At 41.1% G+C, this 23,267-nt stretch overlaps 1 protein-coding gene across 1 annotated transcript; it reads right to left on the bottom strand.

The window, feature by feature from the left end:
• Positions 1 to 461: 461 nt before the first annotated feature.
• Positions 462 to 22,983, bottom strand: scara5 (scavenger receptor class A, member 5 (putative)). The gene is made up of 12 exons (XM_077510625.1): positions 22,843 to 22,983; positions 20,341 to 20,459; positions 18,052 to 18,180; positions 12,819 to 13,018; positions 12,468 to 12,646; positions 12,268 to 12,394; positions 10,829 to 10,997; positions 10,360 to 10,440; positions 6,532 to 6,639; positions 4,775 to 4,831; positions 3,346 to 3,534; positions 462 to 3,249 (listed from the first exon to the last, which is right to left on the bottom strand). The coding sequence occupies exons 1-12, from the start codon at positions 22,845 to 22,847 to the stop codon at positions 3,116 to 3,118; spliced, it is 1,497 nt and encodes a 498-aa protein (XP_077366751.1). The 5' UTR covers positions 22,848 to 22,983; the 3' UTR covers positions 462 to 3,115.
• Between the last annotated feature and the right edge of the window lie 284 nt (positions 22,984 to 23,267).

Here is a 23,267-nt window from a genome sequence, read left to right as displayed (position 1 = left end):
TGTTAGCGTCTGTTAGCATGAGATGGCTCATGCTAACAGCTGAAGAAACGAACACATGCTATGCTAACATGCTAACATTTTCATTTGCTGGGTACAAAATGAAAGCAATAAATAATACTAATCAAGCAGAGTAATATTTTTTTTAAATTTCTTAGTTCTTTGCCATGTTACTTCCTATTTTTTTAGTATTTCTGCTCTTTTGTTAGCTTAATATCAAAGACAGCGGGATCCTGCCATGTGAAAAATAGTCACAACATGACTTTTTCCTCAGAACACTTCACATGATAAACGTATTATTGTATTCAGCTGTTATTGTATTATAATCAATTGGGAAAAGTTGTTGCCGGTTGACCGAGTTGACAGCGTCACATCTGCGCGTCACATGTGGCAACGTTCGTACGCGTAATTGCGCCTCTGAGCCGCCAATCAGGAGACGTCGCCAGAGTTAAGAAGTGAGCTCACCTGTTTAAACACATTTATTATGTCGGCAGTGCATATGCAGAATTTAGTAGTACAAGTACAAATCAAGCAACGTACTATCAAATAATTGGAGTGTTGTTAAGTCGTCGTAGCCCTTCAAAAGTAAATGTTGAGCAACCGACGCGGCGTGATAAAAAACACATGTATGACATGCAACCAAGAATGTTGAAAAAAAAAAGCAAAACACTTTTGAGTGGTTAAGAGCACTTCTCATTTTCAAAAAGGTACAACGTGAAAATATTGAACCGCCAGAGGCTAAACGGGAGATCACATGACCGCTTCTCATCCCGTGAGAAAACAACAGTCAAATTGGGAATTTTTTTGGCTTATTGCCTGTATTAAGGGCACTTGGAGCAGTGCCACAGCAGCTTCAAAAGACACCATGTTTTCCTTCTTTCCAAACTGTATTTTGCAATTCAATCAAAAGAAGTTAAAAACGCAACTTCCTGTCTGCATTAGGGGCACTTGGAGCAGTGCCCCAGTAGCTCAAGAAAATGCTGCGGTGTTTTTTGTTTTTTTTCCCCCTCCTCAAATGTATTTTATATTTTACACGGAATAGTGATTCCATTTCAAACTGGTCTGATGTTTTTTTGTGTTGTTTTTTGGAAATATTTTTGAAGTGGGCGTGACCAACATATCGCCTACCCTTTGAACTTTGGGGCAGTAATGATTGTGCCCCACAAATTCAGACTAGCAACAAAAGGTCCAATTCCGTTGATGTTTGAAATGCTAATGAATTAGAAACAAGCCACCATCATTGTAGTGAATCCATCCAACACGATGCCAATGTTTCGTTACATATAACAGAAAAAAGAAAAAAGAAAAGCCCATTTCTCCGTTTGCATGTTAGCGCGCTGGCACGCTAAGCGGCCAAAACTGTCATGACCAATGAGTCTCTTCGCTGAGCAAATATGCAGAGAAGAGTGGAGGATATCCTGTTTGCGTCCCTGTGGCCGCCAGACGAGACATGTTGTGATGACAAAGCAGGACAGGGGAAAATAAACAAAATGGGAGCCGGGTGTTAGCTTTGGCGACACTTTCACGCCGTGAGAATGTGACGCCTTTAAACAAAACAGTGGGCTGTAATGAGAAACACACTGCGAACATGTGCGATGATAACGACGAGCTCTTCTTTCCAAATAAGGCGGGTAAAAAAACAAAACAATTTTTTTGGGGGGAAATTTGTCGAACAATAGACCCTTCCAGTGTGACGTCACGTTGAAGTGCGCCCCTTGCAGTGGAGGGCAGGGCGTCAATGCGAGTGAATTAGAAAACAATCAGTGTGACCTTGAAAATCGGTTGATAAATCAGCGAGGAATGCTATGGTGAACTTGTGCGCGGCCGACCGATGCTTCAATGGCTTAAAAAGAGACGAGATCGTTCTTTCGGCTGCCGGCAGTGGTTCTAAACCAGACGGAAGACGGTGAGGAGTGAAAGACGGGCACGGCGGCTAGCGCGAAACTACGGCGCAACTGCTTCGCACCAACAAAAAGTACGAGGGTATGCTCAGATCCTTTTATATCAGGTAGTTTTTCTCTTTTTCAGGAATGTGCCATATTATCTTTAGTGAAACAATCATTCATACTTTTTGTTGCATAAGTATTCAAGGAATTTTGAACAAAAAGTTAACGATTTAACAAGATTATCACAACACTTTAACTCAGACTTGATTTCTGCTGAGGAATGTGTTGTAAACGTGCGGTCTGTTTGTTAGCCGCTAGCAAGCGAAGCTAGCTTGAAGACTTCGATACAGCAAGACTATTTCACGAATGACAATTTACACCATGAAAGTAGTGATTGACGTACTGTTTCAACCAAGAACAACATACCTAAAGCTTCCACTTCCACTTTGTCCTCCAATAAACTCATTTTTTTTAAGCTAGCGGCTACAAACGACTGGTTTCAATGAATCGCAGTAATGTCGTGTCCTACTCGGGAAGGTTTTTTTTTTTGTGACACTTGACATATTTCCCACCGAAAATCAAGCTCTCTACATTCATTTGTTATGGGAGGCTTGCCCTCCGGGAGGCGCAGCGGGAGCTGAGCAGTGACGTCAGCCGGAAGGGTCTATTCAGGCGAACAAAATGGCCGACTTCCTGCGCATTTTACTGCACAGATTCTTCAATGACGTTTTATCTTTATATCACAACATAAGATTCAGTTTGTTGCCGTCTCGTCGATTTTGTGGAAGCCGGACAATTTTAGCCACCTCACGCTCAAACTTGAGTATGTATATGTCAGGTACAAATAAGAGTATGAGCCACGGTAGGTAGTAGAAAATGTATGCTGGAATAGTGGTGGAATATCTGGTGACTCTGAGGACATTACAATCGTCAAAAAGGTCATTGAGTCGCCCGAATAGTACTAATGAAGTCGATATCAGAAAGGAATCTATTTCATTAGGGTCCTCAAAGTAAGTAAGGCACAAAATGGTGACAATCAGAAGATTGGAAGTCCTTTGCCTTAGCTGCCCCAAAATGGACGTCCGTTTCCAAGATAGGTCTCTCCTTTGAAAGTCTCTACGTCCATCTTGTTGGTCCCACTTAGTTGCGTGCGTCAATAGTCAAAAACTATGACGAGGTTTCCGGGACCAGGACCGAAGGATTGGATCGCTTGTGAAGGGGTTCAAGTTCCGTTAGCCGAGGCACGTGACGCCAGCGTCTTCCACGTGGCCGCAGTTGGTTTTGCCCCAACCGGAGAACTTGCACTCGTGGATGGCGACCTCGGAGCCCGTGCACGCCACATCGTCCATCCAGATCAGACCGCTGCCTAAGCGGGAACACGGCCATGACGGAAACACGTCGTTGCAAATTTTGGACAAAAACCGAATGTGACAAAACCAGTAACGACTTATTTTATTTCTACCTTGTCCGAAGCGGCCCGTCTTGTGGACTTCGGCGGCCCCTCGGTATCCCAGCATCCTGCACACCACGTCGCCGTCCTTCTTGTCCCACACGTCGTCGCACACCGTCCCCCAGCGCCGCTCGTGGAAGACCTCCACGCGGCCCTCGTGGGGGCCCGACCCGTTCACCAGTCGCACGAGGGTGTCTTCCACTGAGAGGACCAAAGACGGGATTTTTTTTTTTTTTTTTTTACAGGACTGGGGAATTCCCCAAGTGCGGGACTTTTTGTGTATGGTCAATAACGGTTTAATGAAACGTGGCTCGGTTTCAACATTACACATCAAACAAACTGCATTCAGTTTTTTTAAATATTTTTGCTTTGCCAAAAGCACTTTGATGTAAAAACTCAATAGGATTCATCCGAGTCTGGTATTAATCTAGAAGACCTGACAGCTAAAATCAAAACATTCACTTTCCTGCATCTGTAAACGCTCACTCATAAGTCAGGAGTGAAAGAGTATATTAAAAACACATAGAAATCATAACATACATATTAGTAGCTTAAAACAAAACATTAAGACAACAAACTGTAAAATACAAGCATAGCTTAGCTTGTCGAAAATGAGCGCCAAGAATGATCCAGACCGAAAAATCATGCTAGCAAAGTACTGTTTAAGCTTCCGTAGACTTTGTCAAAAACAAACAAACAAACAAACAAACAAAATGGTAAAAGCTAACATCAGTGTGTAAATACTCTCTTGAGAGACCGACTAGGCTCGGTTAGCCTTCAACTCAACGTGCCATTGTCTTTCATTCATCTTGTTTTATGTATATTGTGCGGGCTAGCAAGGACGCTAAGCATGCTAACACACAGGAAGGCCGTGACACAAACATCCTTCTACACTTCACACGAATGTTTAGATGGAGAAACATTTCTATTTTCCCTTCGAGGGTACTGGATGAGATTCCAAACTTTAGTCTTTGAATGACTTGACTTGACTTGACTTGACTTAAAGCAAAGCTGAGCAACAGGATAAAGATCCGTTTAACTGAGCAGGTGTGTTTCAAGAGACTTTAAAGAATCAGCTCAATAAGTTCACCACTGTCAAATTCTGCTTGAATAAACCAATCGGGCTCTTGCTTTGAAAGCACATGTTGTAAAACAATATTCAATGTCCCGCTCTGTCTAAATAGAGCAGAGCATTTCTCGGCGCGCGACTCTTGCGCTCCTGTGAACCTTCGAGCGCCATCTGGAATTATTTTGCCTCACATGGCCGGCAGCCAGGGCGAAGCCTGTCTGTTGTTAGAAAGTCATCAGGAAACGTCGACGACAGGCATTACATCACGAATTCAAAGAGCGATTGGTTAGCATGTAACACGTTTCCAAAGACTTGACTTTGACGACGTCATTCGACAACGTCATTCAATTTGTATGACTAACTGATTCTCACCTGTTTTGACTCCTCTGTCACCTTTATCTCCTTTCATCCCTCGTTCTCCTCGTTCCCCTGGGAGACACAACACAAAAGGACACTTAAACGTCGTCATCGTTTTGACCAGATTCTGGACTATTGTTGACGTTTGGACCATCATTTTCCTGGGAATTTTAGGTCAACTGCTTATTTGTTTGACTGGCGACCAAACACTGTTTCTTCAGTTCACAGGGTTTCGTTGTTTGGCTATTTGGAGCATATGTTGGTGTCGTTTTAGTTCCCTGGAAACCCTGAATTTTGGGGTATAAATTAAACAGTCTGAGGCCACCAGCCTGCCACAGGAGAATCAAAAGTGTGAAACGGTCGTAAATGAAATTTCCTCTGATTTGTGGTTTCAGCCTCCATTGGCAGCTTGGAAAGCAAAACGCTCGCTTACAGAATAAACTTGTGATCCAAAAACAACAGTCAAGTCTGTCGGGGTGCCATTTCTTGCTCGTTTTCACCCGAGAGGGCTTTGATTTGATTTTTACGTTTGAGACGATTGCCACACCACACACTATTGCCTACTCCCAACTAACTCTATTGACCTAGTCAACGTGATGCCTTGTTTCTTCTGACTAACTCTACCGACCGTGCCAACTGGCACATTTTTACTCCCGACTAATGCGATACATTGTTTCTTCTGACTAACTCTACTGATCGAGTCTTCATGATTGCATTGTTACCTCCGACTAACTCTACTGACCTAGTCAACATGATGCATTGTTACTTCAGACTAATTCTACTAACCATGTCAACTGGCACATTGTTACCCCTGACTAACTCGACTGACTGAGTCTTCATATTGCCTTGTTACTCCCGACTAACTCAATTGACCCAGTCAACATGACGCATTGTTTCTTCTGACTAACTCTCATGACAGAGTCTTCATATTGTATTATCACCTCTGACTAAATCTACTGACCTAGTCAACGTGGTGCACTGTTACTTCTGACTAACTCGATTAACCATGTCAAATGGCACATTGTTACTTCTGACTAACTCTACGAGTGATCTAGTCTTCACATCGTATTGTTTCTTCTGACTAACTACTGACGGAGTCTTCATATTGTATTACCTCTGACTAAATCTACTGACCTAGTCAACGTGGTGCATTGTTACATCTGACTAACTCGACTCGTGTTCTAGTCTTCACATCGTATTGTTTCTTCTGACTAACTCTACTGACGGAGTCTGCATTGTTTCCTCCGATTAACTCTATTGACCGTGCCAACTGGCACATTGTTACTCCCGACTAACTCAAGTGACCTAGTCAATGTGATGCAAATGTTACTTATGACTAACTCTACTAGTGACCAAGTCTTCATATCGTATTTTTTCTTCTGACTCTACTGACCTAGTCAACGTGATGCATTGTTAGTTCTAACTCTACTAACCGTGTTAACTAGCACATTGTTACTCTCGACTAACTCTACTGACCAAGTCTTCATATTACATTGTTGACTGTCAGCGTGACACATTGTTAACTGACGACTAACTCTACTACGTTTCGTCATGAATAACTCACTTGACTGATTCTAATTCTATTGAACTAGTCCCAACTAACTCTTTCAATCACAACACGAATCTTTGTGTAGCTTGCAAATAATGCTACAGATCATGTCAATGTGAGACGTTGTTATTCCAGACTAACTGTTCTGAATAAGTCATGATGCAATATAACACCTGACCGTGTCAACATAACAAACATGACACATTGTTTACACCCCTCCCACCTTTCGGTCCGACAGGTCCCACGTCGCCCTTTTCTCCTTGACTGCCATCGTCACCAGCGGATCCTTTGATGCCGCGAAGTCCCTGGATGCCTTTTTCTCCGGAAAAGCCTTAAAAAAAAAAAAAAAAAAAAAAAAAAAGAGACATGAACACATACCGTGCATCTGGAAGTTATTCACATTTACGGTACCGTATAGTCAAGATATCAAAAGAGCCCTTCGGGGCGAAGGCTGTGAATTCTTAGTTTTTGTAACATGACAAATGTGGATAAAGTCAAATGCTGTGAATACTTTCTGGTGAAACTGTAAACGCGAGTCGTGAGTTTGCACTCTTCTGGGGAGATTTTCCATTCATTCATTTGTGGAGTCAAAGGTTACGGACGTTGAAGATAAAAGACCTTCAAGACGGGTTCATGATTTGTTTTTGTTTTTTACTCAAGTGTAAAGACTGAATCAATTTATTACCAAAACATAATAAATGAATATTGTGAAACTGTGGACACCAAGGGGACTCGTAAGATCTTGATCTAGTCTACTACAGCCAGCAGAGGTTTTGTTTTAACGAGATATATTTTCACAGCTCAAACATTAAGTGCGGGCGAAAGAAAGACGCGAGGCTAATTGTTCTATCGTGTTCTGTACTTGTGTAATAGCCCCTTTAATGCGTGCATACGTTTCCAATTAAAACGAAACAAAAGAGGACGCGGCTTGCCCCGTCGTCTTCTTCCAAGTAGATCTTCACGGATCGTTCGCCGTGCTCCGGGAACACAACAAGGAACTTCCCCCCGAGCGGTTCCCACAAAAAGTTGGACGCTCGCAATTGCCCAACATGTTCTCGCGGAATCAAACTGGTCCGTTCCCAGCTTTCCCTGGGCGCCACCATGACATCATTGATGGACGACATCGCCGGCCCGATAAACGCTCCAAAACGTTTTCGTTTTCGCCAAAAAAAGAAAAGTGGAGAAAAACAGCGATATCTTTTTTCTCCCTGTTTTCTCTCCCCTCTCCTCTCCTGCTAATAAAATCTATTTCCCCGCCATTAATGAATGTGTGTCTGCGTGTGCATTTGTGTTTACAGTAAGCGCATTGGAGCTACTCGCAGCTAACACGTTAATGAGGAACACATGTTCGCTCTCGTGCGGTGACTTGCTCCTCAGCAACGAGCCACAGACATCAATCGGTATTAATAGACTCACGGGGAAAAAAAACAAAAAAACGATTTGTTTTGGCTCAGTTTGAAAGCACGGTACTGATTATGAGCTATCGGCAAAATATCTATAAGGCTCTTGCGGAGACATGAGACTGCAGCTGTTAAAATTGAATTGAAATTAACGATAATGACAATTAAGAAATTACCGATCAATCAATCCGTTCCCGCCTGTTACTGAAAAAAAAAAAAATATAAAAAAAGAAATAAAATATATATATATATATGTATATTAGGGATGTAACGATAAGCACAATATCGTGATATCGCGTTATTAAAACTGCCACGATATCGTTGTCGTCATGTTCACGATATTTAAATGCCACACATTTGTGAAAAAAAAGTCAGTTTGACTACCACTTGTGCAGTTCTAGCACCCTCTGGTGGCTAGTTTTTTTTTAGTGCAATTTAATTTTCATTAGGGATGTTTTGGCCCTTCTATGTTTAAAATCGACACTAATGGCCAGATGAAGGGGAACGTAATATGACTGTGTGCGTGCATTAACAACATAACATAATAATAATAAAACATAATCATAATAACATAATTGATGTTATGTACAAAAGCACAATATTGTACTTTTTTTTAGTAGGAGCTAATTTTTTTACATAGTGACCTTTTTTTAAATATCGACAACCTCGTACATCGTATTCAACATTGTATTCTGACGTTTAGATATCGTTACATCCCTAATATATATATAGCACTGTATTATATTGAACTTTAAATTAAACAGTTTTTGCCGCGTTTTTTGCTTCCCCTCGATGAATATCGTGCTGCTCCTTCTGGTGCACGCGCCTTGGCCACCTGGGGGCAGTATAACACAGCCATACTGACACGCATGGCGACATCGCAGCTCCTCAGTCAACCGACGGTCGAATGGCAGTCACGTGACTCTGCTGACAAATGAGCTCTCGCACATGTTCTTCACGGCGGGCTTGCCGCCGACAAACAAAAGACGGATGACCTGTCGTTCACACACTCGGCCCAAAGTCTTAAGTCGTGTTTTTTTTTGTTTTTTCCCACCGTGTAATTGCTGGTCGCTGGCGTCACCTTTACCGTAAGACGTCGTGACGACGCCGGCGGAGCAGCTGTGTTTTGTTTTTAAAGAGCAGCGGGGACTTTGCTGCCACTCCAGTCTCAATCCTCTTGGTGTGAAAACATACTTGAAGGTCAAAGTTGGGTTTTCGCGAGCGCCTCTCTGGGCCGCGTTCTTTGAAACTTCAGCCCCCCCTGAGAGAGTGTTTCATCATTATTCACAAATCTGCTTAAGGATTGTGGAGAAACAGCTTGTTTTCATCATGGCCCTGGTTGATCTCTTATACTCTGCTGCCAACCGCTGGCAGTTTTTGTAAATACTACAATTTTTTTTCACCAATTCTCTGCAGTTGAGAGGCTGCATCAAAGCCTTCTGGATACTCTAGCACAGGGGTGCCAAACATAAGGCCCGCGGGCCGGATCGGGCCCGCAAAGGGGTTTAATCCGGCCCGCGAGATGATCTTGTAAAGTTAAAAAAAAAATTGTAATGTCGGCCACAATCAAAATATATAAAATTTGTAACTTCACAAGCAGTCCTTGTATGGGGGAATAATGAATGTCATTATTTTACGCACAACTTAAAGTTACGGTTTGTTTAATTATTATTATTATTTTTAATCATAGACCGACAAACGTGTTAAATACGACACAAATTCAATTACCGGTAACACAACTAGATATGACAAGGACTAGCGTCCTTATAACGTCATTAACTGCGCCACGCAATGCATTCTGGGAACAATATATATGCAAAACAGGTTGATTTAACGTCCAGGACTCCGTTCCAATTTGCATTTGTATTTTTCATTTTGTATTTTTTAACAATATGATTACAGTTGAGCTCCGTAATTTAGGGCTGGCACACAAATAGCGAAAATCTGCGTATAATTGATGGCAATCGTTTTTTATAGTTATATACCGTTATTTTACCGATGCACTTGGTCATTATTTTCCTCCAAGCGGCCCCTGAGCTAACATGAGTTTGACCCCCCTAAATTAAAAAAAAAAAACATTCAAAAGCATAAATACGTCTTTGGGTCACTTAATACATTTTAAAATAGAACGTATTTATATGTTTTTGGGAGCAAATGAGTTAATACGTTATTTTTAAAAACGAATTAGTTTCTGCAATTGTCCATGAGTCCTTCAAAGTTGAACACGGGGCCCGTTCTGTAGTTAAGAACTGAATTTGACAATCCTACACAGGGTTAAAGTGGAAGAAAAATCTCCATATTTTTTTGGTGTATTTTTCATTTTGACACATAGCAACACATCTGCAGATGGATTGCATCATAGCGCACACATTTTGTCGAGGGAGGAAGTCCAAATACTTTTCACGGCTTTTTAGCTGGCGGATCCAGCAATGCGGGGCTTGTAAAACTGTAAACCTGACTATTGTTTTTCATTTTTCTTCAGTTTTTTTGTTTTTTTTGTTGCCGTTTTCTATTTCGAGAACAGGATTCAGGCCGCGAGGAATCATAACAAACCTCCGATGCAACACAGCGTAACAAGTTTCCTGGACTGTTTACATTTGGCGTCATTCGACTTTTTTGTATTTTTTTCCACATTAGTCGGACGTACGAACCTCTTAAACCGGTTAATCCGGGGGCGCCGGTGTGCCCCAGTGGCCCGGTGTCACCCTTCTCTCCTTTCGGCCCTGGAGGTCCTGCAAAAAAAAAGATGGTGACCTGATGAAGACTCAAATTGCTTCATATGTGAAGCACGTATACAAAACACTTCATTAGGTACACCAACGCACTGTGAATGATTCCGTTATGAGCATAAATAAAATGCCGGGAAGACGTTCGGTTGCCTGGCAGTGTCACAGTCGCACCCGAGAGTTATTCCACATAAGTTTGAATTATTGGCATGTGAAGAGCATTATGCTCACGAGTCACTGAGAAAACATCTCTCGGCTCTGGACAGCTGCTCCACCCAAAATAAGATTTACGAGGAGCAGTTGAGTGTGTCGAATGTATGAAAATAGGGCAATATTCATATTCAGACTATTAGCGGCTAACGTGACTATAAGGACAGAGTATCTCCAGTTGTACCTTCTATGAAGCTGATGTTCTTCAGGGCCAAGGAGTGCTCCCAATCCTTGAGGCGCAGGTCTTCGGTGATGGTGTTCAAGATCTCCATCTCGTTTCGAAGTTGCGCCTCCGTATGGACGTGGGTCACCCACAGACTGGACGTGTCTTCTGTGATGTTGCTGATTTGAATCTACAGAAAATAAAAAATGTTACAAAAAGTCAGAGATGTAAACTAAAAATCAGATTAGCATAACATGTGGGCTGTCAAAAGTATGTAAGAAAGGAAGTAGAGCAACTTTTAGGCAACAAGCTACCATGTTTGTTCCAACCTAGCAATGCTAATATCCACTAGCTTGTCTATTATGTTTCCAATTGTACTGGATGGTAGCATTAAGCTAGCGGATTTATACAAACTAAAATCAGATTAGCATAAAATGTGGGTTGTCAGAAGTATGTAAGAAAGGAAGTAGAGCAACTTTTAGGCAACAAGCTACCATGTTTGTTCCAACCTAGCAATGCTAATATCCACTAGCTTGTCTATTGTGTTTCCAATTGTACTGGATGGTAGCATTAAGCTAGCGGATTTATACAAACTAAAATCAGATTAGCATAAAATGTGGGTTGTCAGAAGTATGTAAGAAAGGAAGTAGAGCAACTTTTAGGCAACAAGCTACCATGTTTTGTTCCAACATAGCAATGCTAATATCCACTAGCTTGTCTATTATGTTTCCAATTGTACTGGATGTTAGCATTAAGCTAGCGGATTTATACAAACTAAAATCAGATTAGCATAAAATGTGGGTTGTCAGAAGTATGTAAGAAAGGAAGTAGAGCAACTTTTAGGCAACAAGCTACCATGTTTGTTCCAACCTAGCAATGCTAATATCCACTAGCTTGTCTATTATGTTTCCAATTGTACTGGATGGTAGCATTAAGCTAGCGGATTTATACAAACTAAAATCAGATTAGCATAAAATGTGGGTTGTCAGAAGTATGTAAGAAAGGAAGTAGAGCAACGTTTAGGCAACAAGCTACCATGTTTTGTTCCAACATAGCAATGCTAATATCCACTAGCTTGTCTATTGTGTTTCCAATTGTACTGGATGGTAGCATTAAGCTAACGGATTTATGCAAGCTAAAATCAGATTAGCATAAAATGTGGGATGTCAAAAATATGTAAGAAGGAAGTAGAGCAACTTTTAGGCAACAAGCTACCATGTTTTGTTCCAACATAGGAATGCTAATATCCACTAGCTTGTCTATTATGTTTCCAATTGTACTGGATGGTAGCATTAAGCTAGCGGATTTATGTTAGGCTAATGATAATGTTAATGTTATTTAGGACTTAAAATGAACATTTATGGTGACAAAAGAACACTTTGCCTCAATGTGTGTGGATTTGATTGAAATATAATCAAAAATAAAGTTAATAAATAGTGAACGCCAGCGTGAAATGTTACCTGCAGATCGTGTATTTTCAAATGGTGAATACTGATGTCATTGCTGACGGTGTGATTGACAGCGCCCACCGTCCAGTTGACCTCCTCCAGCTTGTCTCTCAGCCCGGTCACCTGACCCGAAGTCTCCCTTAAAAAAAAACACCCGGTTGTCAGCACGTGTGGGGACATCACGGTAGCCGCGCTAAGCTAACTCGGCTAACCTGAGCATGAGGTTCTGGTCGTGGAGCCAGGTGGAGGTGCGCGCCACCTCGGCAGTCAGGCCCGTCAGGTTCCTGCCGGCGGAGCTGCTGAACGATGACAGTCGTTCATCCAGCTGCACCAGGTAGCCTTCGGACTGCAGGGAGTGAGCTTGCATGCTTCTCAGCTCCAGCTCGAGGCTCTGGGAGGAACCAAAAGGGAACAATTGAGGCTCTTCAGGGTCAGGTGTCGAACTTTAGAGACCGCTTGGTCCTTCAGACACACTGTCTAGTCGTATTGTTGACAGAGTCGACCTGCCCTAATTAACCTCCAGAAACAATGATTATGAACAAGACAAAGAAAGAAAAGCGCACCTTGATGAGAATCTCGAGCTTCTGCAGCCTGTCGCTGTGGTTCTGGAAGAGATTCTCCAGCTTCCAGATGTTCTCCAGGAGGTCGGCCCGTTCGGGCGCCTCGCCCAGCGTCTGCTGGAGCAGCCGAGAGCGCTCCGACATCTGTGTGACGTTCGCCATCAGCACCTGCTGCCGCTGCGACCACGCCTGGGAGCGAGACACTGCGGAGAAACACGGCGCGGTTGTTGCTGAACGTCTCTCGGCAACGGAGGGGAAAAGTCCCCAAATTCAAGGGAATCGGTCCGTATCAATCACTCGGCTAGGATGATCGCTGTTGCGTGTAATAGAGAGCAGATGTCGCGGCCTATCCAAAGCTATCTGGCTTTATAGGCGCATTTCCACCTAAAGCTCCAAGTTCGTGGTGCTCCCATTGTCTAAACACAAAAGTTGCTAGGGTAAGATTTCATTCCAGGGACGACATAAGCAACATTTTTACTTGTAGTTCTGTGTACTATACGACATAAGGGGGAGAAAAAAAAAAAGGAACATTTGCAAGTCGTTCCCCGAGCCAAAAGGACAGCTGCTGCTCCAGCTCGTCACTTTTTTGTTTTTTTTTGGCTTTGAGCTTCTTTGTGACTGACAGTCGCGCGTGTTTGCGCCTCTCGCGTCACATTTCAACACCAAATTTGCACAAGCTAATGGATCGGTCACAGCCCACGTCAACATCGCAGCTTCCATGATGCACTTTGGACAGAAAAAACAAACAAAAAAAAAACAACTTTCCCAGCACCTTAACTCTTTGACTGCCAAAAAGTTTAATAACGTTTAGTAAAATCACAACATATGCCGCCATAAACATTTAGTGACATCAACTACTTTTTTTTTTTTTTTTCGTTTTGAATATATCAGCGGTCAGTGCAACATCCAAGTGCAGCGCAGCCGGGTCAATGAGTTGTGAAATCAAAAAACACCCACTATCTATGGCCAGCAGATGGCAGCGGTAGCTGCTCGGGCCCTAACTAGAGCTGCGAATTACAACGAAACATGACGAAATCTGATGAAATTGAACATTTTCAAGGCTGACGTGAATGATCAAAGCCTTTGTCACATAAACCTAATTTGACGGAGCGTCACTAAACAAAATATATGAGTATCAACGTCACTGTTTCCTTTCTTTTCAGTTTTCGCTCAATGTCATTCAAATGACCTATTTTCAAATGGTGATTACTAAAGAACGGAATTAGGTAGAAACATCCTTTTTTTTCTAATGAAAGAATGGAATGCGATCTTTCATGTGGTACCGATGCTGTATATGTAGCAAAAGAACACAATATTCTGTTTGCTTCGAAAAATGCTTCAGTTAGCTCCAAATCCGCTGGCATTGGTGGTTGTTTTTTGATAACGTGTGGCAGTAAAAGAGTTAAAATGACTCGGATCGTATTTGCTGGCCCCAAACGACATCACAGAAACATCGACCGTTCTTGCGTTTGAGTTTACGTCCGAATGTAAAAGACGACTTAAGCATGATCGGACGCCACAGGTTTGCCGACATCCGCGTTGCATTCAAACAAAACGTCCTGCTGGATCAGCGTCCATGGAGACTAAGCTCTGACTTGGAACTCCCTCACAGCTTGACGTTTATTTCCAACATCTTAAGTGGGTCCCCGTGCAGATATTCTAAAACCACGTTGCTCTAAGACAGCGATTAAAACAATTGTTTAGGCCAGGGGTGTCCAAACTTTTTCATTTGAGGGCCACATACAGAAAATCCAAAGGACGCAAGGGCCACATAATGTTAGGAAGAGAAATTGTGTTTAGTCCTAAAAGTTGCACAAATAATTTATTTGTGCTTTTGCATATTTAGAAAAACGCTACAGTATATAAACCAATTTATTTGTAATATGGCAGTCAGGTTATTATAGTTTGGGAATTTTTCATTTTAGTTTTTATTTTGTTTTGAGTTTTTTTTTTTTTTTTTTTAGTTAGTTTTAATTATTTTTCAGGGTGGTTCTATTAGTTTATTATTTTTAGTTCTTTAATAAATGCTTAGTTTTAGTTGAGCTAGTTTCAGTTTTATTTTTTTGTTTTTATTTTTGTGTGTGTGTGTATTAGTTCGTGCGCAACATTTAAAAAACACCATGGACGCGACGTCGTTATTCCAGTTTATATCAAAATAAATCTACTAAAAGTTACATAAAAAAACAACCTAAAAGTCACATTTAAAATCATCCCCAAAGGCTCACGCATTAAATTAATTTCCAAAGACTAAAACGAAGGACATGTTTGCTATAATTTAAGTTTTATTTTAGTTAGTTTTGTAAACCTAAAATGTAGTTTCAGTTAGTTTTCTTTTTTTTAAAAAAAGCATCTTCGTTTTTGTTTTATTTCGTTAACGAAATTGTTTTTTAAATTTTTGTTTTTTCGTTAGTTTTAGTTAACTAAAATAACCTTTAATAGCACCTGTGTTTTTCGACACATTCCCTTCTTGCTTTGACCATCTCCAAACATTTTTGTTTTTATTTTATTTGAACTGAGTCAAATGCCGTTTTTAGCATATGTCGCGGGCCACTATAAAAATGGACGGCGAGACGCAAATGGCCCCCGGGCTGTAGTTTGGACACCACTGGTTTAGGCCATTTGAAAAATAAATAAATAAATAATCAATAATTAATTCACAAAACGACATCACAGTATTTTACAAACAATACTCGTAGTGTCACAATATCATCCCATAGGCAAGGCTCGAAAACGATTGATTATACCATGAAATCCGCAAGTAAACCAACAGAGCAAACGCAAATCTGCAGCTTGCTCCGATTAAAACGAAGCGCGGCTTGGCCCGGCTGCTAAAAGGCATGACGGCAGCACCGGCGTGTAAATTGCCGCATGTGTTTAGTGCAAAAGTGTAATTGTTGTGCGAGCACCAAAGAAGACCTCCAAGACGTAAATACTTGAATGATGGCCAACTGTTTCTTTGAATTGAATGTGATCCTGATGCAGGTTTTTTTTTCCCTTCAAAATGAAAATAAACCTCTTGTCAGTACAATGCTTCGCTAAGTCTCTGTGGGGCTTTTCCCTGTCGCAACAACGAGGCACTCTAATGCAGCCACGCCAGCCCAAAGCCGCTATCCACTCTGTGGTTGACAAACTAAACATTTGTTAAAAAAAAAAAAATTCTCCTTCCCTGCTCTTCTGCTTTTCTCTCCATATCATGCACGCACTCACAGCTGACGACGAGGCGCTCTAATGCAGCCACGCCAGCCTGAAGCCTCCGTCCACACTCTGGCTGTCAAGCCGGACATTTCCACCCCGCCCCCCGAAAAAAAATCCTAAACGATTGTCATGTGGTGTGTGGGGTACACACAGAACGATCATCTAGCCTAATTTGAGCATTTTTTTCCCCTCGCCCTTCCACTGAAAGACGGCAAAGGCCCGATTGAACACGTACATTTTGTAAAATCCCCTAAAAAGCCATTACGAGCATTTTTCAGCCTGTGCTGTCTACACGACCATATATGGGTATACGCTAAGACGGCCTAATAAATGTCTATCTGATCATCTCACAACTGGCAGTAAAGTACACGTGGCTGTTTTATTTGCTGGACTGCACACATTTACTGTTTTTCTTCTCTCTTTTTTTTTTTTTTTTGTTGCAATTGACTTGTTACATGATTTCGAAGTGGCGGATTTTTTTTTTTTTTTTTTAGTGATTCCGCTGTACAATCCCCGATGTCATCGTAACGACACAAGTTAGCGTCACCCGCCTGGGAGTCGAACGTAAGGACAAATATATTTGTGTCTGCTTCACATCACCGCAAGCACTGGGCTACGCTTATCTATTTAAAAAAAAAAAAAAAAAGACATGTCATGAAGGGGCCAATTTAAGGAGGGTCGGTCAGGGTGGCGGAGGGGGGCCGGTCTGGTGCAGCAACCCAAAAAGTCAAGTGAGAATTCATTCCAAAAGCAAATAAGAGAGAGAAAAAAAAACCTGGCAAACAGACATGGGCATTTTTTTTTTTTTTTTTTTACATGAGCGTGGATGCGAGGGGCCCCCTGGGAGCAGTGCCGGAGCCACTTGGTGCACAAAAAGCTGCCTTGATTGCTTGTTCTTCAAGCAGCTCATCTAAAAGTCCTAAATAAGAAAATACCTCGGGACTATACACGCACTCAGACACACTCCGAACATCGTTGACATTTGCAGACGAGGCCCCTCGCTCAAGGTGAAAAGCCATAAAGTCGCACGCACACACACAAGATTCGTCTACAAGGCGAATGAGGCACCCAATCGGGGTTTTTTTTTCCGGTTTCACGCTCATCAACTTACAGAATCATAATGTACACAAAAGTGCAAGCGATATGAAGCAATATATACATCAACGTATACAAAAAACACGGGTACACAGGTACAGCCTGGAAGTGAAGCTCACAAGGAAAGGTGGACCTCGAACGTTTCCCTGAGGAACTCCGCCCAATTGGTGTCGTACCGATGGATGGCTATTGGACTGTTGTACAAAGTCATGCTAGCATATCGTCGCTGCTATGTGAAAAGCATTTATGTCCATTTTTTCCCCTTTTTTTATTTTTTTTTATTTTTTAGGTTTTTGGACGTTTGCATTTAGTTTCATCCCAAAAACATTTTTTTTTTTCACATAGCAGCAACGATATAACTCATACCAATATATCTGTGCACTTAAGAAAAACATGTTTTGCTTATTTTCTATTGTTTAACTTTTATGTTAGTAAGAACAACTTTAATATACTAACTAGACTAAGTGCAATTTCTGGAGAAATTGCGTGGGAATGCTGAAAGCAAATTGAGAGATAAATTATGAAATTCTAACCCTACTGGTTACTGGACAATGCGCTTTACCAACTGTGCCACCGAGCAGTAATGATCATAAGTTATGTAATATGGAAGTGGGAGGGGAAAGTGATACTTGGAAAAAGTTAAATGACAGTCCCATTGAAAATGAATGGGGAAAAGTTGATATTTAAGGTTAAATTGTGCGATTACTCTAAGTAATGTGGAATCAGACGATGTATAACCCGGGAGGCGTGAATTTTTTAAGCAAGTTGAAATTTGAACGGTGTAAATCGGAAATATTGCGTGGGAGTTGTTTCATGGAATGCTTCAGCATTCCCACAACTAGACTAAGTGCAATTTCTGGAGAAATTTAGGTAGCAGCAGGTTAATTATCGCGCTGGTGTTTCGCAATTCGTAATTAGTAACAACAATAAGCAAAAGTCACTTTACCTGCCAGGCACAGGCCAAAGATGGTGAGCAGCACGAGCACGTAGAGTGACACGATGGCGTACTTGATGGCCGCCAAAGAGTTGAGCTGAGCACAACACTGATCCTGTTTCCTTCGCCGCTTTCCAGAACCTGATCGGGGGGGGGGGGGGAGATAAAAAAACAACAACAGTCGGTCCAAAGCGTTTAGCGCCAATTGCTAACAGCTAACAGCCAATACAATGAGACGTTTGGCTTCCATCGCGCGACACGTTAAGAGTTTGCTTTGGATGCCGGCCCGTCCGCGTGTCTGCTCTCAAGAATGCTGTACAGATTTTAAAAAAATCAGATTAGTTTCTTCTGGGAACAAATTTGACAAAGGTTGTGTTCAATAAAAACAATATGTGATCATTTTGCATGTTGTACATACGTTCACCTGTCGGCCAAATGTTATTAAATATCCCATAAAGTGAAAAGTGAAAATAAATATGTCTTCTAAATTTGACACAGCACAGAGTGTTGTTAACAACCCTGGCAAATTTGAATGATTAAAAGTACATAAATCCCTCCGCTCTCAAACACATACGAAATGAATTGTTGCCCACCCCCGATTCATTGCCATGTGACGTCGCGACAATAAAAATGTTACGGTGGGCGCGACCTCACAGCAGCATGAATTCATTTGAACCGTGACCGACACCCGCCCGCACGCACGCACACTTCCCTTAAAACGAACGAGAACTCGCACTCGCATGTGGCGCAAGACAAACACAGCTGTCGCGCCACACGGTTGGAATGTATAGCGGCGCGAAAAAATTCGAGCTCAGCGATGTCGGGAAGATGACACGACAACTTGTTGGCATCACGCACACGTAAACAGGAAGTTCACTTTTAAGGCAGAAGTGGCTTTACTTCCTCTTAATGTAAACATTTTGTGGGGTTAACATGGCTAGCTTAGCTTAGCGTACGGGTGTAAAACCATTGAAAATATTGTTCGATTAATACTATCCTACTCTTCTATGGCAAGCTAGTTGCGTTGTACGTCGACTGAATGTGTCGCAAAAAGTAACAATTTAATCCATGACTGACAGAGCTAAGATAAATGTTTCCCTTGCATTTATATACGCTAAGCTAAGCTAGCCACCTCATACTGAAAGCGATAAAAGGGGCTAAGCTAACTGTACTACTGCTAATTTGAACTTTAACTTGTTTATGACAAAGCCCTTAGCTAATGCACCCACGTTTGTATGCTAAGCTAAAATAGCCATGAGTTGTTTTTGATTAGCAAAGTGACATGGCTAAATCTACGTAGAATAAAAAACAAAATGTCTCAAATTCTTCCTTTAATGCTGCACTAAACTTGCTGCTAACATTCTGTGGAATAAACAAATATACACGTGTACGACTAGCATAGCTTAGCTAACTGTTATAGGCCTACGGCATCCTCTGCTACTATGCTAGGCGGCGTTATTTGTGTGTAGCACTGTAAAAAAAAAACAAAAAAAAACACGAATGCGTTTATGCCTTACAGAGCTAAGGTAACTGCTACCTCTTGCTTAATTTACGCCAAGCTAAGCTAACGTGACACCATTTTAACCTCAACGAACCCAGAAAAAAAACAAAAACGTTTACGCTCAGAGGAAGCAAAGCAACTTCTGCATTAAAACTGCACTTTGCCAGGGTTCATTTTGCTGCTAACTTCCTGTTTACTCAGGCATTTTTTTCCAAAGCATTTTTTTTTCATATCCTCCTGACTACTAGGGGAAAAAAAATATTGTCCAATCATGTTTATTTTGATATTCCCAAATCTTTGTGAAGTAACTGGAATACTGCAAAAGACATTTTTGATAAAAAAAAAAAAAAGTTGTTTTTATTTTTAAGCTATGATGTGTCCACTACAGAGGACATTTAAAAAAAAAAAATTAAATGCCAGGCTCAAATACAGTTAAAATAATTCAAACAATACTTTAATGTGTTCTTAAGAGTCTTATAGAAAACATGCTAACAACATTTAAAGCCTAAATTTGTTCAATAAAAAGTGTGATAGACTTTTCGTCTTCGCTAAAAAGTGCTTGCACTGAGGGAAGCCATTTTCTTTTATGATGCAATAAAAAACCCCTACACATTTGGTATCATTGGGAAGCTCTGAATGTCCTTTATAGAGCACAAAAGGAGTTTATTCAATCGTATGCACTGCGTGGGAGATATTCAGGTTTACAAAAGGTCCACTACAGAGGACAAATTTTAATTGCCGGTAGTCAGGAGGATATTCGGAAGAGAATAACATTTATTTTTTCACCTCTTCCTCCTCACCTTCATCGCACAGGTTGAGCTTGGACAAGTTCCGTCCCTCGTAGGCGTCCTCGTACATGGACGCGCTCTCCCGTTCCTCGTACGTAGTCAAGTACATGGCCTTGTTCTCCATCTCCTTGCTAGGAAGCAGAAACACAGACACGCGCGCGCGCCATGAAACGATGATTACATTCAGATAGAATACGGGTAACGTTCCAAGCAAAACAAAACGAAGGACGTGCAAGCAAAACGGAGAAGGGTCGCATTTTTGTGTGCTTAACCTGGTCCTTACATTTCCGCGCGTTTGCCTTCAAGAAATATATCTCTGCGGATTTTTTTTTTTTAATGCATAATATATGTACGAAGAGGAAGGTTACTTCACGGGCAAAGACAAAATGTGTGCGTGCGTATCACAGGCTGTTAACACATTCATTGCCAGACCAGCAAAAAAAAATAAATACATCATTTGACGTCTTTTTCCGTCAATGGTAGTGAATGAGTTAATTCATGCATGACTTGAGACAGATCTAATAAGAATTTTACGTTTTACTTTGAATCAACCATTTTAGGGTCCATTGCCATGATTCCCTATACGGGTAAACAAATGTTTCATAATCTGAACCAACTCTAAAATCAAAGTCAAGGCGACGGTTTGCAATCGTGAGTGCGAAAAATTCCCAGGAGGTCACACAAGTGGATTTTGTCGCAGCGGGAGATGAGCAGGGCGGTGGGGGGGGGGTTCGACAAAGCCGTTAAAAAGCACTCAGTCCTGACTTTCTCATTAAGGCGAGCAGAATGACATTTGGACTGAAACTATTAAGGCTGCTCGGAGATGTCGGGTAAAGGAGGGTGGGAAAGCAAAGAGTGTTCGCTATCTGGAACGCTCTGCTGTCTCTTATTTGAAAGAAAAAAAAAACCAAACAAACAATGAAATAAAGAAGAAAGAAAGAAATATATATATATTTTTTTTAGCCCATTATAGCAATAAAAAGTTCATATTTTGTCTATAATTAATTTGATACTTTCATTATTTTTCACGTACAATTAGTACCTTTAAAAAACACATTTTGCAACTTGCTGTCGACTGAAAATGACATCACACGGTGCTCAAGTAACCAATCACAGCTCAGTTGTTTTCTAGGTTTGGTCATGTGACATTCACAAGCTGAGCTTGTGATTGGTTACCTGAGCCCTTTGTGATGTCGTTTTCAGTCGACAGCAAGTTGCAAAACGTGTTTTTAAAGGTACTAATGTATATGAAAAATAATGAAAATATTACATTTATTATAGGCAAAATATTAATGTTTGACTGGCAAAAATGGCTGAATAAGTAAAGTATCCCCTGCAATTGGCTGGCAACCAGTTCTGGGTGTACCCCGCCGACTGCCCGAAGACCGCTGGGATAGGCTCCAGCACCCCCCACGACCCTTGTGAGGAGCAAGCGGTTAAGATAATGGATGGATGGATGGATGGATGGATGGATGGATGGATGGATGGATGGATGGAGTTTCCCTTTCAAGAACAGACATAGCAACAGCAAATCAAAAGCTCCAAACTATTAACTGTTGTTTTTTAATATTGTACCTAAATTCCCACAAAAAATGTCCAAAATGACCCGAGTTTCTTGTCACATTTCACGATACGTCAGATTTTATTCAGTGATTTTTGCAAGAATGCTATTAAAGAAATATATATTCAAGGTATCTATAAAGCAAAAATAAATATTTTTTAAAATCTGATAAACCACCGAAAAGTGTCGTTAAACATTTTTGCCAAATTTACAATGATTTAAAAAAAATAAAATAAAATGCCTATTGTAAAAAATGAGGTTTCAAAATAATAAATAATTACAACCACTCTGGAACGCAGTGTTATGCTTCTAATGCATACATATTCACATATATGAGTCGCAAAAAATATATATCTCTGCGATGATATCCCACCAGGTTGTTGCTCGGCTTATTCATGCTGCAACAACGAGGCACTCTAAAGCCACAACAACATTGCGATGTCCCGGACATATATTGGTTGTCATTTGATTTTTTTTTTTTTTTTAGTTTTTATTTTTTTAAGCCAACCGCATTTCTCGTGGAAAAATATTATCCTGGAGTTTTTTTTAGGCGTTTATTTATTTATTTATTTATTTTTAAGAATTTTGGGGGTTGATACATCCCCCCACACTGCCTGTAATTGCAATTCACACAGCTATCCATATAAAATAAAATAAAATAAAATAAAATAAAATAAAATAAAATAAAATAAAATAAAATAAAATAAAATAAAATAAAATAAATGCACATAAACATAAAATGCAAAATTTTGTTGATCTGGTTGGCATGTGCAGTCAAATGTGGCCCCCCTATAGCGCTGATGAAAAATTGTGGCCCCTTCCATCATTTGCTGCAAGTAATTCCACCCATCGGCCACTTTATTAGGTACACCTTATAGTCTGCTTTACATAATATTCATTTAACTCAGTTTCAAGAGACTTTTGCCTGCTGAAAAAAAACTTTACCCACTCACCTCATCAGCTGTCAAATGGGGGACGGAGAATGCAAAAAAAAAAAAAAAATCACAGCTCCAAGGGGCTCATCCTTCTTCCCCCCCACTGCACCATAAACCAAAAGTCGCAGCTCGGGCTGATCCAGGACGTACAGTGCAAAAAGGCCGCTCCTCCTCCTCCTCCTCCTCCTCCTCCTCCTGCTGCAACAACAACAACAACAGACTATAGTGGGGAATATGTGCAACCTCCACCAAAAACATCACCATGGTCCACGTGACCCAAAAAAAAGTCAAGCAAAGTCCAGCTGGAGTTTTCACCGGAGGACAGACACCATCGTGGCATGTGCGCATGCGCCATCTAGTGGACGTTCGCGGGAAGTGCATGAGATTTAGGTACCTGTCGTTTTATTTTACTGTATAGTACTTTTGAGTATTTTATTTATCTG

This window comes from Festucalex cinctus, chromosome 21 (assembly GCF_051991245.1).
Source record: "Festucalex cinctus isolate MCC-2025b chromosome 21, RoL_Fcin_1.0, whole genome shotgun sequence".
In the NCBI taxonomy this organism is placed as follows: Eukaryota; Metazoa; Chordata; class Actinopteri; order Syngnathiformes; family Syngnathidae; genus Festucalex; species Festucalex cinctus.
The sequence above is the reverse complement of the archived record's forward strand: the minus strand, read 5'-3'. Positions and strand labels throughout refer to the sequence as shown.

Excerpts from the sequence above, each read along its gene's own strand:
- scara5 (XM_077510625.1), bottom strand. Across the intron at positions 12,395-12,467 it reads GACCAGAACCTCATGCTCAG|GGAGACTTCGGGTCAGGTGA; the intron begins GTTAGCCGAGTT and ends TTTTTTTTTAAG. Across the intron at positions 3,250-3,345 it reads GACGGGCCGCTTCGGACAAG|GCAGCGGTCTGATCTGGATG; the intron begins GTAGAAATAAAA and ends GTTCCCGCTTAG.